The 18,083-nt window shown below is 40.5% G+C and overlaps 1 protein-coding gene across 2 annotated transcripts in view; it reads right to left on the bottom strand.

The window, feature by feature from the left end:
* Positions 1-1,500: 1,500 nt before the first annotated feature.
* Positions 1,501-18,083, bottom strand: part of C7H3orf70 (chromosome 7 C3orf70 homolog) — a 125,806-nt gene continuing 109,223 nt past the window's right edge. For both annotated transcript variants that reach the window (XM_075180086.1, XM_075180087.1), the window contains exon 3: positions 1,501-6,881. In XM_075180086.1, the coding sequence (XP_075036187.1) occupies positions 6,310-6,881 (572 nt within the window). In that variant the 3' untranslated portion in view covers positions 1,501-6,309. The remainder of the gene's footprint in view (positions 6,882-18,083) is intronic.

The following is an 18,083-nucleotide window of genomic DNA, read 5'->3' as shown; positions in this document are numbered from 1 at the left end:
ACAGCACAGAACTAAACAGCACAGAACTAAACAGCACAGAACTAAACAGCACAGAGGACCACCTAACACACCCTCCCTCTACCCTGATCAATGCCCGAGTGAAGATGGCGGCGACTAGCGGGGAATTTATAGGATCCGAGTATCGCGAGATCCGACAACGGGATTATGAGTCAGAGCCTCAGTTTCACTTTTGAATTTGGCGCCAATACCCGGATCTGTCTCGGATCCGCAACGTTCGGGTGGGCTCGGATTTCAGAAATCCGAGTGCGCTCATCCCTACTAATTACCAGTGTAAAACACTTTAAGGAACATCCCAGCCTTCCCCATTTAGTCTCAACAGTCCCAAATTGAGGGATCTGTCTCACCATCCTGATCGGGACAGCTTTGTCCTGATTGCTGGGATAGCAGTGAACAGGTCACACAGCATTTTTTAAGTGGACCTGCCACCTGTACATATTTCTAAAAACTGAAAAGTTACATTCCTGCATGACACCATGGCTCTTCTGCCATAGAAGGCATTGTGGAATCACTATTAATTTGTACATTACGTTTTTGCTATCAAATGGCAATTTCTGTGCATGATCAGTGAAGGCTTTATACCCATATACGTTTACACTCTTAACAGACCATATTACTCCTATTTAAGTGAACCTGCAGAGATTACCATTGTGCAATGAGCTTTGTACTAGTCATTTTTTCATGTTTTTCACCTCTATGGCATCAGGCTTTGTGTAGTCACTGTAGTAGTAGGATGTCACTATACTTGAGCTTTACAGTATACAATTTAATTTAATACTATTAATGGCCATTTTATTTTACTACTCTCCTAACAATACATGCTGATATGTTACTTAAGGTCTCTGGGAGATCACATAAACCTGCATTTGTTCCCTCATTAATCAGTGGCCTAGTGGTTAGCACGTCTGCCTCACAGCACTGGGGTCATGAGTTCGATTCCCAACCATGGCCTTATCTGTGTGGAGTTTGTATGTTCTCCCTGTGTTTGCGTGGGTTTCCTCCGGGTGCTCCGGTTTCCTCCCACACTCCAAAAACATACTGGTAGGTTAATTGGCTGCAATTAAAAAAAAATTGACCCTAGTCTCTCCCTCTCTGTCTGTCTTTCTGTCTGTCTGTGTGTGAGTGTGTGTCTATAGTAGGGAATTTAGACTGTAAGCTCCAATGGGGCAGGGACTGATGTGAATGAGTTCTCTGTACAGCGCTGCGGAATTAGTGGCGCTATATAAATAAATGATGATGATGATGATGATGATACAGTCTCAGAAGAATATAAATACTGAACAACAGGTTCACTGATAGCTGGTTGTAAATATGCCCATAATGGCCTTAAATATGCCTTACTGGGAGTCCTCAACCAATTGGATTTTTCATACTGCCAGATCAAATCTTACCCAACTGGGGAACAAATATTTAGAACAGTCTTTACAATCAGATCTACAAGTTTGTGGTCAGCATAAAAGAAGGATAGAAAAAACACAAAGAGAACAAAAAAGAACAACACATTTTATTACATTTGATAAAATGTACACACACTTTTCTTGGCTAAATAAATACAAGGTATGTGCATTAATTTTGCTTATATTGTGCTTCAGATTTATTTATTAATACTTTATCACCAAATAAAAAGCAATGTGTGAGATGTTAACTCATTTCCTGTCAGAGGGGATCTGCAATCATCTTTGGTAATTGAAGGGTTAATTTGTTGCTAAAAAAAAGTTTCAAGGGAATTGTGCAATTGAATGCTGCAATTTTTAAAAAAAAAAAAGAGATTTCCAGTATATTCGATCTGCAATGCTTTTAAACAGCATAATTGTGGTCTTGGGGCTGGTAAGGGGTGTTTTCAGCTGTATAAATACAACACTATAATTATTTTATTCATTGATGTTTACTGTGAAAACTAGTTTTGAAAATATATATAAATTGATGGGTTTGCTTTTTTGTGCAATATTTTTTTCCATCCATTATAATTTTACATATTCTCACATCTCGTGAAAATGATCATGTTACAAATGTGCTTAATGAAAGAATGTGGGAAGCTATATAACAATACAATTCCTTTAATATAGTGTTAATTACTGTATTAAATACAAACTTTAAACAACATTCCTGTTATTCTTATTTGATACCCTCTACATTTTTCATTTGCTTCCATGTATCTTTGAAGATAAACCTTCTTTGTAGCTGCACCACTAAAAACCGATTTTTTTCAATATGTTTCTAATGCAAACAATGGCTAATGATAACAGCCGGATTTAAGGCTGCCCCCAGACAAGTCATTGGCCGTTACAATCTGCAAAAAGATGTCAATGGCAGTGCAGGGTCCTATGGGCTATAACTCATCTATGAGCAATATGGCCCTGAAAGACATATCCTGATTTTTAATTTAAAGAATAAACCCTTACCAATTTAAAATGTAGTATCGGGTGGAGTTCACTGGAAACTGTGCAGGGTAGGGCCATTGACAAAAACACATGCATTAAAATCATCACTGGACTGACATAGGGGGTAAAATGCCTACACATAGCAGCCCCTCAGGCTCTGGTGAGAGTGGAACACTAACACTCTGCTCCCTTCGTAGGTGTTGTGCAGCTTTAATCTGTAGAGAAAACAACCTTATATGTTTTTGAACAACCAACTAAACAAGATGGAGTCAAATGTGGATCCACCAAACTGATTGTGGCCTCACTTTTAATCCAATCCCAATTAGGGGTACAACAAAATACAGACAAACATATGATTAATCTTAAAAACCCAGTGTGATGTTACTGTCTTAAAGGCATGTGCAGCTCACTTATTGCGAAATCTGGCCCTCCTAATGATAAAAACACATTTCAAGTACAGTATCTGGCTGTTATAATTCCAGAAGCACTCACAATTAGCAGAAATACTTTCCAGAATATGTTTTTCACATCTAGCCATAAATAGCATGGCACACGGGTTAAAAACAATTGTCAAGACAAAGTATGTTGAGTACAGGAATCATTCCTTACATCTGCAGCTCACACACTGAGCTTTTCAGAGATGGAAAACACAGCACAGTTTAACCTTCAGTCGGTAAAAGGAGACGCTATGAAAAATAGGTCCACGCTGGCATAATTATTTCTTGGAGCCCGCTGAGATAAACCTGCTGCACTGACTTTGAAAGTATACAGGAAAGTATTTCTCTAACCGGCTTAAGGCAGTCCACAGGGAAAACTTGTTGCAGAAAGTGTTACCAGCTGCAACTAGCGATTAGAAAAGACACAAAGGCAAGGAAAGGAGACTGTTCTATAATATAGCAAAGTGGATGGGTTTAAATGTAACATTACTTCCATGGAGAAGTAGATGCCTCTGTCTTACTGGTAAGAAAACAATCATATGTTATATACACACTTGTTCCCTCTGCTTACTATTGGGGTGAGGAGAAGGGTGGTAAATTAAACTTTATATAGAATGGTAAATGATCATAAGCAATGGAAACGTATTTGTGAAGAATAACAGTCTTTGTGGGGGAGAACAGTTGGAGATATGTATAAGAGAGCCTATTACTAGGATGTGGACTGACATTGTACTTATTTGATGCAAAGTACCTTGTGCACCATGCATTTATCAGAAGGCTTGGTGTTCCTCTGTGCCCCCAGTAGTGCACTTGTAAATTAGTGTGCTGCCTATATGCAATGCACTTTCCTGCCCATAAACACTCAAATAGCCTTAGAAAGCACCTCTTCTGGTCCCGTACCAATGAATGGTATTATATAGGTTAAGTGATGCCCACAGTCCATGTTGTACTCTGTACAATGCTGTGAATATATATACACCATTTTCCTTGGATCTGGTTGAATAATGCAAAGCTTCAATCAGTGCTAGTGGTGCATTACAACAAGGCTGTCCTTCAAGGTTTTTCACTTCAAAGATTGCCACTGCAGTTATTTTTCTAAAGAGATCTGCTAGAAACAAAATGATATTCCCAGAGAATAAAAGAAAATGACTATAAAGGTGAAGAGACACATGCTGAACCAGCCACCTACCCCCAGGCATCAAGCTTTAAGTGCAAACTGGGCAAGATCCGGCTGTCTGATGCATGAGAGAGAGGCTGAATGAATGGGTTCTTTACAGGTCCTATTATTGCGGGTGGAGGATGATCGCACACACAGAGTTTGATTGAATTATTATTGGGCATCAGGATAATTTTGGAGACAGGTAGTGTGTGCTACCAGCTTAAGATAACAGTAACAGGCTGAAATATTTTATAGTGGATTCTGCAAGACTGAACTGGAATCTTGTTTCAAAGGAAATCTATGTGTTCTTCATATATTTGGGATGTTTTATGAAAACATAAAAACACAACGGTTCACTTTTGGGAATAAGGCAATTCCATGGACATTTTAAAGAAGTCATCTAGACGTTTTGGGATTACAAAAGCCTCTGAACAGACTATGGGAAATATATTTGGAACACTGTACCTCTACTAATGTGCCAGCTTCACATTAACAAGACCCGTCTAACATAGGCACAGACTAAAACTACTTCCACATCAAGGCAAACCCTATATCAACCCCAGACAGTCGCTCCCACATTATTTTCACCTGTGCTCCAAAACAAACATGTTTTCTAGATTTACTAATACTGTTAAATATTAATACTTGCTCTACAGGAATTGTGCACTTCAATTTGCAATAAATGAAGAAAGCATTGAGCCAACTGAAGCTCCTGCAACGTACTCTAAAGCTTTTAGTCTGTCCGTTTCTTACTAAATTAGATTTGACCACCTATGGTTTGCTATTTCCTTTAGAAGATGTTCTGCTCTTAAAGGTCACTATAACCTAATTGCATGATAATTGACTGGTTGGTCTCATCTACTCAGTAATTGCAGAGTGAAGGAAACAGAAGAAAGTGCTGCCTTCTGCGTACTGAGCAGGTGTCAGGTCTGTTTATCTCTACAGGACTGAGATGTGAGACCATTCAGCTTCAAGTGGGTTATCGACAGCAGAGTAACCAGAATGAATAAATCCACTTAAATATTATTTATCACAGGCTTGACGTTGATTTAAACAGCCAATATATTGATTTAAAAGCTTAGTGGGCTAATGACTTTGAGACAACATATTGGAGCCCCTGATCACAAGCTTAAGTTAAGTTAATAAGCATTGTGTTACAATATAGCAATCAGCAATATGGCCAAGTGCAAGTGAGAAAACATAATTTATTATAATCTCACTGTATTCTTGACTCCACTAAGGTTAGAATTTTTTTTTCAAAACTCCTCACAAATTAGGGTATAATTATCCTGTGTTTTATTGAAAGGTTATTACCGATTAAATTTCCGGCATCCCAAATACTGATACTTTCAAATGGGATAAGCAACATTTCTTTCTCTTTAATTATCAGTCAAATTAATTAACAGATTATCACGTGTATTTGTTACCAATTAGTGTCAGTCATTTCACCAAGAAACAGGATTTTAAAGGCATGATGTCATATGAGTGGGCAAGCTAGTAGAATGTTTACATAGGACCATACACAAACCTGACCACAGGATCTCTAATGCCAAGATTCTCTCTTCTCACATGCTTCTCTGCCACAATTGTAATTTAATAATGGTCCTAGCGAACAACTAGTGTTAAGCATGTACAAAGCAGGTAGTAGGCCTCAGAGTAAGAATACTGAATTTTGGACCCAAAAGTTGCTTTTTGTTTCAAATTTGGCTGATACTTGAGGAATGTGAAACATCATAAACAAACAGTGATACTTCCCTTACAAGACATCTCAGTAATATAACACAGGTATACATAGTTGTTTTATATTCAATGCAGCATACCCAAGGAAAAGGCCCCTTATTTTGAACGGCACATACATATTATGATGGTTCTGCAGGTTACATAATGTGACTACCTCTTTAACCTGTCACAAGAAATTAATCACAGGCACCCAATATTAGCAAAACTATTATTGACATCTCCTGATAGCAAGAGATTTTTTATAATGTGTGCAAATAAATCTCTAGATTCAACCTTGCTAACTTATATCAAACTTTAGCAACTGGGTAAAACCAATGGAATATGCCTTAGTGAATATAAAACTTTTTTTTAAGCACAGACATTAATCTGAAGGCTGGTGAGTGCCTCTACCTATGTGCTTTCCTTTATTTAGGGTACAAGTCATTAACTGCTGAGCCATAAATTGACTACACATTCTTGGTGACTTAAAGATATTTGTAGGTATGTGTGCAATATAATTGTATTGCTCTCTCCCTTGGCAGCTAGCTACTGCCGATATCTGATAACTCATGACATGTAAAAGCCTTCCCCTAACTCAGACTGTGGTCTCTATAGTTTCTATGATCTCCAGATCAGTCTTGGAAGGAGATACCAGGGGAGAAGGCTCCTGCCCCCAGCAGCCATCTGGACTGCAATCTTCTTCTGAACTGAGTTCCGCCCCTTCCTCTGTGTCTTCATCACATGATTCCAAGTATGGAACGCCCACTGCATTGATCCCAGAGTCCTCAGAGTTGGAAGGAGAAGAGCAATGGTCTATTTTTGGTCCCTCTGTGTCTTTGTGTGGGTAAACCTCCTGCAGGAACTCTCTTTCTGGCCTTGACCGGATACATGGCTGTGCAGGAGGTGGAGGTGGCTGTTGGCGTTGGACATAGCACATCTTCCCATTGATACACTTCACCTGATAATTATCCAGGAAGAGGTCAGAGATAGTACAATAACGTGGTGACTCTGGCATGAATGGAGGCTGGAAGGAAGAAGCTACCTTGAGAAACTGCTCGGCCAGCGAGACAGAGATCTGTATTGTGTTGGTCTGCTCCTGTGGTTCCACTGGGATTTCTGTGCTTGGAAGCTGCTCCACGGGAGTCATTGGCTGGTATACATATTTGCCTGAAATGTAAAAACACAGAAAAATTTGTAAGTGAGCGAGTATACAGAGCCTAAAACAAAGTTATGTTATGACATTTTTTTCAGTGGGACTTCTTCCCACTTGATCTTGGTGTAGATTGTCTAGGTCAAAGGTGTGCAAACTTCACTGAAGATTTCTTATTATGCTCAGTCACATATCAGTCAGCAACAGCTGAATACTAGTTATACCTAAGCTGGTTACAGTTACTCTATCAAAGGGCCAAGTAAAAGAATCACTTTCCAATTTGGCTAAACTGGAGGTGAGATCACTCTGTGGAGAGCTCAATACATGTGGCTGGTTCAATTCTGGACCACTGCCCATTGCCTTAGGAAGTGGGTCAGAAGAGAAAGAATTGCCTGCTCTTCAGAGAGACCGGGAGACATATCCTGAATTCAAAAGTCTCACAGGAATTTCAGAAGAGTGGGTAAGTATGAACTAAATATATACTTGTAAATCTGGCCATTTTTCGAATCTGCTCTGAGAACACATAGACCCCTTACATGAAACATTTACACTACATTTTAATGTCCTAGCCCTCATTTTCTATTCTTTGATACCACACTTTACCATAAAAAGAAAGCTATATGTTTTCGGCAATTAATAAAACATACAGCATTTTATGATTTATATAAAACCCTATTAATATATTGATTAATCCCACAAAAGATATACTGGAGGAGTTGGTAGAGAATTTAACTGGAAATCTGCATATATGTTCTGCTGTTCACAAATTGTCATATTAATAGGCATGGGAATTCCAAAATGGAATTGACGACATTGAGCATAATTATAGCAATGCTAGTATTCCTATAACGCTACAGATGATACCCTACAGATTACATAAGTTCTGTATGTTTGCATATCACATGGTCTACACAAATAAAGCACAGTCAAGCAAACAATGAGAACATTTTCAAACTTCTGCCTTGAATTAATTATCATCCAGCCATCTTATAAAAAAGTTAATTGGAATGAATATAAAAAATCACTATAATTAAAAATAATCCAATGTAAACATTTTTTAATAGCACTGAATATATTTTACAAGCCTAGGGTACAATGATAAGTTATGGTTTTACAACTTAAAATACCTCATATTGAACCCACAAAGCATTGCCCTCTTTTTCCCCAATCCAGAGGATTGTACATTCGGTTGCTGGTAGGTAGATAGGGGCTGTAGCTACTTTACAGAAATATCTCTAGCCTAAGTCCAAGACACTTGGAGCCCATATTAATAGGTATAATTCTGTATTCTCTATTTAAAGATACAAGCAGTGCAGAGCATAAAACCTTAAACTGCAGGGTACAGGTGGTAGGGTAATTGAATCCTCATGAATAAACATAGTGTACTGACAGATTAATGCTGTTGTAATGATGGGGTTATTATGGTAATGCAGAGATTGCATAGTAAAGTAATGAACAGAATGGGGAGATTGAAAAGGCAAGATAAAAAAATAGAGGTTGTAAAAATGATTTTAAGTTAGCAGTTACACGTGCATATCCAAATCACAAATGATATATTGTGTTGCCATGTAAGTGTAACAAGCCGCGGCGGTGTCCAAAGTCGCCGCGGTTCGCTTTCCTCACTGTGTGGCATCCCAGCCGTCTCCTTGACAGCCGGGATGTCACTTCCGGTTCTCGGGCTGACCGATGCTAGGGCAACGTTCGGACACCGAGACTCTGAGCGCCGTATCCCGGCAATATAGGGCAGCCAGGCGCGTGCGCGGAAGCTATACAGCCTATGGCCTATTTAATTATTGTATTTATTAATTAGGCAGTGCCTGTGGATGGTCTTCAGGGCAAGGCCCTGATTGGCTACCTTCAGTATTTAAGGCAGGGAGGGCCAGTCCTGTGCTGTGCTGACCTGCTGTTGGATATCTATTTGCCTGATCTGCTGTTGTGATCCTTGCCTGTACCTTGGACCTTGCCTGTTTGTCTGTTACTCTGACCTTTTGGCTTGTATTCTGGACTTTGCTGCTTGCCTGTGACCCTGACGTTTTGGCTTGTATTCTGGACTTCGCTGTTTTGCTACGGACCTCTGACCTCGGCCTGCCTTTGACCACCCGCTCGAGTCTGGGCTAGTGCCCTCAGTTCCATCTATGCTGCCGCCATTTTGGATGAGCTTTTACTGCTCTGAGCCTAAGTCCTGGAGGCATCTGAGTACCTGTGAGCACATAAAGCTCTACAGGAAAAGTGGCTGCTAAAAATGAAGATGTCTACACTACTATTCTAAAAGCTCATCCTGGTGGTCGTGAGCCCTAACATTATAACCGGCCAGTAAATTTACTGGAGAGGATTGTTCATGGAAGAAAACGGGACAAACCCCTCTCCAGCCCAAGTCTTAGCGGGCAGATCTAAACTCTGTTCCAGATGGTCCAAGGACTATCGCACCATTTATCCGCACAAGAGGAAGCTTATGAGCTTCTAGGACTTTGCAAGCCCAGCAAGGTCTCCTGGCACCTCCTTTTGAACCTGCCAGATCGTTTCTCTGGGGGAGAGAGCCCTATTCCACAATTTCAAAGAAAGCTGTAGGCTTTATTTCCGGCTAAAACCCCGTTCTTCAGTTTCGGAGCAGCAGAGTGTTGGTATTATTATATCCCTTCTCCAATCCTGGGCGTTCAGTCTGTCTCCTGCAAGCCCTTCATTACAGTCCATTGATGCATTCTTTAATGCTTTAGGCCTGCTTTAGGACAATCCAGATCAGGTGGCTTCAGCCGAGGCTCACCTTAGGGCCCTGAAACAAGGTCGGCGCTCTGCTGAGGAATACTGTGCTGAGTTCAGGCGCTGGTCAATTTCGCTTAGGTTTGTCAGAGCAGATCAAAGATGCGTTGGTACAGTACCCTTCTCCAACTTCGTTGGAGAGTCTCATGCAACTCGCCATCAAAATCGACAGATGGATCAAAGAGAGGAAGGTGGAGAAAGAGGCACCATCCTGTTCATCATCTGCATTTGCTTCTGCATCATTGGACACGGAGGAACCTATGCAATTAGGAGCCTACCGTCTCTCTGCAGAGGAAAAAAAACAAAAGACGGACTCAAGGTCTGTGCCTTTACTGTGGCATCAAAGGACATTTTTTTCGTTCCTGCCCTAACAAGTCAGAAAAAGAGTTGGCCTAGGAGATAAAGAGGAGGTTCACCTAGGTCTGCAGATTAACTCCTCAAAAATGCAGTTTTGGTTCCCGCGCACATCACTTATGGTGCTCATTCAGTCGATATCTCAGCCTTTATTGATAGTGGTGCCGCTGAAAATTTTCAGGATATTGGATTCGCCAAATCTTCTGGAATTCCCTTCAAGACTATCAGTACAGTAATTACTGTATGTGGTCTAAAAGGAGGATCACTCCCAGGCGGCAAGGTCTTGTATGAAACTCCCCAGTTACACCTGACAGTGGGATTCCTTCATTCAGAAACTTTGTCTTTCTACCTTATTAATTGCCCATCTGTACCAGTGATATTGGGGCATCCCTGGCTGCACCTTCATAACCCTGTAATTGATTGGGCACAAGGAACGATTACCCAGTGGAGTTCCGAGTGTCCTCAGACTTGTTTGAGCTTGCCTCTTCGGATGCTCCAGCCTGCTTCTGAATTACTTCCCTCTCAGTACCATGAATTCTGGGATGTATGTTCAAAAAAAGGGGCTGACACTCTTCCTCCACATCGGGACTTTGATTGTACCATCGAGTTAATTCCTGGCTCTAAATTACCAAAAGGAAGACTGTATTCACTCTCCGATCCTGAAACCAAGGCCATGCAGGAATACGTAGAGGAAAATTTACAAAAAGGCTTTATTAGACCTTCAAAATATCCGGTGGGAACTGGCTGTGTTTCGTCTCTAAGAAGGATGGTGGATTATGTCCCTGCATTGATTTCACAAAATCTTAACAAAATCCCTATTAAAAACACCTACCCACTTCCTCTCATCTCGGTTTTGTTTGACCAACTTCGAGGTGCTACCATCTTCACCAAAATTGACCTTCGCGGGGCATACAATCTCACCCGCATCAGAGAAGTAGATGAGTGGAAAACGGCTTTCAATACCCATTCCAACCATTACGAGTATTTGGTTATGCCATTCGGTCTTTGTAACGCACCAGCGGTCTTCCAAGATCTCTGTCACTCACCGGACCGTGAGTGCCTTTTCACTGGTGCGTGGCTCTCTAGTATTCCTGCCAGCACCTATCCTGAACCGTGGCCGCCCGCCATCCTGAGGGTCTGCGCATGCGCAGTTCCTAAGAACTCTTCTGACCTTTGCTTTTAGTTAATTGGTTGATCAGGCAACGCTCCCTATTTAAAGCACCTGTGTTCATTACCTTGTTGCCTGATCTTGGAGTCTCATTCTCTGTGAGTCTCTGAAGGTGTTCCTGTGTACTTCTCTGTGTCTTCAGCTTCCTGCTGATTCCTGCTCAACTCATTGCCGGTTTCCAGACCGCTTCAAGTCTCCTGTGTTCTACTATGTCTTCAGTTCCCTGCTGATTCCTGCCGGTTTCCAGACCGCTACAAGTCTCCCGTGTTCTACTATGTCTTCAGTTCCCTGCTGATTCCTGCTCTAATCATCTGCGGCTTCCAGTCCGCTATTACCTCCATTGTTCTACTCGTGTTCGCTATCTCCAGTGATTCCTGCATTGCTCATCGTTGTTCTACCCGTGTCAAGTTCTCTGCCTGTGTGCTGACCCAGACCCTGATTACCGCTACCACTCACCTGTGGTTTCTTTACTCGTGCTGGCGTGCAGCCGCTCAGCTGTTCCTGTATCCTCTCGTGGACAGCCTGCTCAACTGAACCGCGGTATGTTTACTTTCTATTGACTGTATTCGTTTACTGCATATCCGCTTGGACTGTTCTCCACTTACCCACGGAATCCTCTATCTCCCTGAGACTGTGTTATTACTCTGCATATCTGTTGGGAAGTTTACCTCTTTGTTCAGTCATGAGATACATATGCTAATTGACCTTCTGCTATTAGCCTGGATTCCAGTAGTGAATTTGTCTCTGTCAAGCAGCGCCTGCCACACCAACATAGACTTGTGCATATTGTTTGGGATCAAGTTCCTTGTGCTCTCAGTGTCTACATTCTATGTTTCCACTCATCGACACCTGTACCTATCCCCACCTATAGCAGTGGTACAACTTGCTGTATGCAGACCACTGACTCCCAGTTACCTACCTGCACCTGGAACAAGTCCTCTCACTATAAGCAGTGGTACAACTTGCTGTACGCAGACCACTGACTTCTCCGTTACCTACCTGGAACAAGTCCTCTCACTACAAGCAGTGGTACAACTTGCTGTACGCAGACCATTGACTTCCCCGTTACCTACCTACACCTGGACAAGTCTTCTCACTATAGCAGTGGTACAACTTGCTGTCCGCAGACCACTGACTTCCCCGTTACCTCCCTGCACTTCTTCACGTCCATCAAGATCCTCGTGTTCATATCTACCTAATCATTAACCAGATTGCTGCTAGTAATTGACTTTTCTATTTGCATCCTCTCACCATCTCCTGAGTCATATGTTCCGCTAGTCACCCTGCTACCAGAGGACCACTGTGTAACCCACACTACTCTGGTAAGATCATCATCTGGTGATATCCTGGGCAAAGACTCCTAGTGCCCGTGACAATCTCATTAATGAAGTTCTCTGTGAATTCCTTTATCAGTTCGATGTTGTGTACTTGGATGATATACTGATATATTTCCATTCATTGTCTCAGTACCGGCTCCATGTTCAGCAAGTACTCCATAAATTACGGAACCATTATTTGTTTGCCAAGCTTGAAAAATGTGAATTTGAAGTTCAGAGTGTATGAGTCCTTGGATATAATACATCCTCTACTGGTTTTTCTATGGACCCAAGTAAAGTTCAAGCTATTCTAGATTGGGTGCGGCCCATTAATTTGAAAGCTGTATAAAGGTTTTTGGGCTTCGCCAATTACTCCCGAAGATTTATTCAAGGTTTTTCCGATTTGGTGGCTCCCATTGTTGCCTTCACCAGTAAAGGGGCAGATCCTGGTAATTGGTCCTCAGAAGCTATTAATTCCTTTGAGGCTCTAAAAAAGACATTTATCTCCGCTCCTGTCTTAAGACATCCTAATGCTGAGCTGCCTTTCATTCTGGAGGTTGAAGCCTCTGGCATTGGTGTGGGCGCTGTGCTTTCTCAAAAAGATCCTGGTAATCACTGTTTCTTTGCGCCTTCTTCTCCCGCAAGTTTTCTGCTGCAGAGTCCAACTATGATGTTGGTAATCAAGAACTCTTAGCCATCAAGTGGGCTTTTGAAGAATGGCGTCACTGGCCAGAAGGAGCCATCCATGTCATCTCAGTCATCACTGACCATACGAACCTCCAATATATTGAATCAGCAAAATGGCTGAATCCAAGGCAAGCCCGTCATTGTTCTTTACTGGCTTCCGTTTTGTTATCAGTTATATACCAGGATCAAAGAATACTAAGGCTGATGCTTTATCCAGAAGTTTTTGTTTCTCATCATGCACCCGTTCTGAAACCACTGCCAATTATACCACCTTCAATTATCCACACAGGTTTAGCCCAGGACTTGGGTATAACCCTTCGCAGATTCCAAAAATTGCCCCCCTTTTGATACACCCGCAAACCACTTATTTGTGCCGATGTACCTTCGAATGGCTGTCCTCACTGAGGCCCACGACCATAAAATCGCCGGACATCCTGGTATCTGTAAAACCACAGAAAATCTCTCACGCTTTGTTTGGTGTTCCACCATGTCTTCAGATGTTCAAGACTTTGCTATGCCCTGTGAAATCTGTGCTAAAAACAAAACCCCTAGGAACCATCCTTCTGGTCACCTCATACCATTATCTGTTCCTACAAATCCTTGGACACATTTGTTTATGGATTTTATTGTGGAGCTCCGTTCTTCAGCAGGCCACAATACTATCTGGGTAGTGGTTGACCGTTTCAGTAGAATGTCTCATTTCATACCGTTAACCAGACTTCCTTTCTTTCTTTTTAATATTTCACTGCTCATTCGATACCTGGATGTAGGTTTCTTTTAAAATAAATGTTAATAAAGGTTTTTTTATTTATAGAGTAGGGACTGGAGTGCCTCTATAGCCAACTTCTTTCAGGTGTCTTTTGTCACCTATCTTTGTCCTAAGTTACATATCTTAGTTGGCGAGAGCACCCCCTCATAATAAACCTCTTTATGTATTTGAGGAGGATGTCCTGGCCTTAGAGCAGAATGAATTCCTTCTTTTTCACTGTTTGCCTGTGACCCTGACGTTTTGGCTTGTATTCTGGACTCTGCTCTTTGCTACGGACCTCTGACCTCGGCCTGCCTTTGACCACCCGCTCCAGTCTGGGCTAGCGCCCTCTGTTCCATCTACTCTGCCGCCATCTTGGATGAGCTTTTACTGCTATGAGCCTAAGTCCTGGGGGCATCTGAGTACCTGTGAGCACATAAAGCTCTATGGGAAAGGCTACTGCTAAAGGTGAAGATCTTTACACTACTGTTCTAACATCGCATCCTGGTGGTCATGGGCCCTAACAGTAAGAGGCCTATTTGCATTCGGCCCTATGTATGCAGCATTATAACCTGTGCTATATATGTATAAACCTAATGACTGATTGTCAACATATTGTCAGTTCTTATATTAACACTACAGTGGGTCTGAATTTCAAAAAGGGTCTGAGGTAAAGACTATTATACCGCAGAAAAGGGACTGTTGGAAAGAAAACAGAAAGTGGTTTCTTACAGAACCTTTACAGAGAGCCTGATATTATATAGTGATTTTTTTTTACTGTTTGGTGGCCACTGCAAGCAACAGAGCGGTTTGGCAATGTGACAATGATTCGCCTTATAGCCGGATTCACAAAGCTGTGTCTGAAATATTTAAAAAATACAAACTGAAAGTCCTACAAAGAAAATATATCTCAAATATAATTTCAAATTACAACTAATTAAAAAATCCTTGAAAACATGCATGTTTAAACCTTTTTAATCCCCACTTTTCCCTCACAATTGCCTACAGTTTTGAAAACATCAGTAAAACTGCCGTAGAAATAATTTTTGTTTAAAAAAATTCAATATATAAAAATATGAATTGTGCTCTGAAATGACATTCATTTAAACAAAAATGTGGGTCAGAGTGGTAGGTGGGAGTCTTCCAGCTACCACTCCTTCATCTGTATGTCATCATCATTTATTTATACAGTGCTACCAATTCTGCAGCAGTGTACAGAGAATATGTGTCACTCACATCAGTCCCTGCCCCATTGGAGCTTACAGTTTGAATTCCCTAACACACATAGACTAGGGTAACATTTTCTTCACGTTCCTCTGGATCTCTAGATCTGTAACTCTGAAACCAGATCCCAGGGAGCCCCAAACATGACCAGAACAATGGCTATTATTACAGAAATACTGGTGAATTGGTCAAAATGACTGCACCTAGATATTTGGGATTTCCTGGGCGCTGGATGTGCTAAATAAATAAATAAATAAAACTTCATCAATATTTCAATTGCATCTCTGCATATTGTTAAATAAAAACAATTGAAATTAAACTCTGTGTGATTCTTGTTTAAAATAAACTGCACACAGTCAAACACAATTATCAATTAGGAATAACTAAGTAATTGCTTGGTTATCAATGTAGTTCCACCAGGGGAGGTGATGATTGGGTGAGGACGGATAGGGCTCTGGTCACATCTGCGGCCCCACCTCAGCCTGATTGTGCGTAGGGAAGAGTGACTGAGAGAATGAATAACTTCCTACTGGTCTGCATGGTCAACCACTATAAGAAGCACAGGGGCCATAGTATAGAATTTGAGGCCATGTGTACCACAGAAACAGACTACCAGCTGATATGCGGAGGAGGTTTGTTTATATCCAGTCATTAGTTCAACGTAAGCAGTCCCCATGCCGCAATACTCTTTGGTGCTATCTCATGTGAGGTATTCTGGGAAAGTGTCTGATTCTGCAAAAATATCAGATGGAGTTAAGAATGGAAGGAAGGGACACATGAGGGCTAGTTAATCATTATGAATACAGGTAAAGTTATGAAATTATTTACCTGAAAAACATGAACCATAACATTCTGAAAATCATAAAAGAAGAATGTAAATAATTGTTCCTATTTGGTAATAATGGCATATACACAGACATGATTAGAAAGTGTCTCCCTTAGTTACTATGAAGAGCTCTGATACAGTGGTATTCAGCACTTGAGTCTATCTAATGGGATATAGTGAAATGTCTTGGGGTAATAAAACATACATTTATTGATAACATGCATACATTAAAAGAAAAGTTGTTTAGGAATGCTGTTTGGATATGTCACACTTGAAGGTATTGCATAAAATAAGTGTTAAAATGCACAAAAAAAGTCCATGGTGCCAATAATAATTAGTAGTCTCTAAAAATAAGGAGATCCACTCCTATCATAAAAAGTCTCTATTGCAGTGAATAAACCGTCAAATGTTTAAGGATGTTCGATAGTGGTATTGGAGGATAAATCAAAATACTTGCAATTAGTCCTTTCCTAAGATGTAGTTGAACGATAAGATGTCGTAGAAGCCGTGTATCCAATGCTGCACACCTGCTGTGTTGAAGTATATCTTGTGTCTTTCAACTCGGCGCGCATTCCAGTGTGGAGTGTACGCGGCTACTTCCGGAAATGGGCATGGTGCCGACGCGTTTCGTCAAGGACATGTGACTTTTCAAGGCTTGTGCTGTGATTGGTTTATGTCTTCGTATCGTAGTTACATTGGGTTTGTTCAGTTTCTATTGGTTCAATTACAGACTCAATTCTTAATACGTCCTTAGGGGGATTTTGTGTATATAAGTTTGTAATGAATACCCAGCTGGTTCCAAAGTTCTGTTTTTCACATATTGCAGGATGACTATATATCGGACTGCAGTTGATATGATAATAGACCATGTTATACATAGTAGTACATTGACAAAATTGTCTGTAACCATGTATACAAATTGTTAAATCCTTAAGCACTGTGCTCTTCATTCTCTATGTAACAGAGGTCAGCCAAATGATGTCCATTCATTAGTTATGTTAAGAAATAATTATATATATGCATGTATAGATGATTGGGGATGGCATGATAACATGAGATAAAAATGAATATGAAGATGGCAATAGTGTTAAAATTGACCATTACAATGTGGGTATGTACAAAATTAATGAAAATAAAATGAAAAATGGGATATAAATGATGAACCTATATAATGCACTTAGCATCCTTATCTCATGATTTGTCCTAGATCGGAAAACTATATACGGTTTTATTGTGTTGCGACATGTATAAATATTGTATGTACTGATATTATATTATCACAGTAGTATGGAGGGCTATCTTGGTATCGTCTATCTCTGTAGAGGTTCTTAAATATCACTGACCAGTGTTTTTGGAGGACTAATAAGAGGTAATCACTCATCATGGGAGATGATAGAGGGATAAATTGGCTTTATTAGATTGCATTGGTGAGATATATGGATAAAAGAGTCATTTGGTGAGGTGGGTGGATTGATTGAAACCTTTCTTTTAATGTATGCATCTTATCAATAAATGTATGTTTTATTACCCCAAGACATTTCACTATATCCCATTAGTTAGACTTAAGCACTGAATACCACTGTATCAGTTATCAAAAGGGAGTGGACTCTCCCATTTTCTAGCAGCTGAGTTTTAACATAATTACACCTACCCTAGCTGTGCGCACCCATTTTCCGTTTTAACTATGAAGAGCTCTGCTTGCAAACGGAAAGAAGAGGAATACCAGGGGTTGTAACAGAATAGACTTGGGTCATTTATATTTATAATTTAATATATTTAATGCAAATAACTTCAAAATATAGAAAAAATACTTCTTCAGCCAGCATAGAGTCCCATGTATTTTGTAAAATACATCCAATAACTGTAGTTTAAAATAATGTTATGGAGATAGGTGGCCACAGTGCAGTTACATTGGCCACACTATGGGTAATCCCACTCATACAGACATTGGCTAATTAATAACAATAATATATATTTACATAAAACCAATAGCAAATAATTCTGACCATTCTATAAACCTGACAGTGTCAGACATTAACAGATTTTGCCCTCAGCTGAAAACTTAAGCCGAGAATTGGAAGGTGTATATATGATATCACACAATGAGTGACAACTGCCAATAGCACAGAGATGAAGGTG

Source organism: Mixophyes fleayi, chromosome 7, assembly GCF_038048845.1.
Source record: "Mixophyes fleayi isolate aMixFle1 chromosome 7, aMixFle1.hap1, whole genome shotgun sequence".
NCBI lineage: Eukaryota > Metazoa > Chordata > Amphibia > Anura > Limnodynastidae > Mixophyes > Mixophyes fleayi.
Note: the sequence above shows the minus strand (reverse complement) of the source record. Positions and strands in the feature narration are given on the sequence as shown.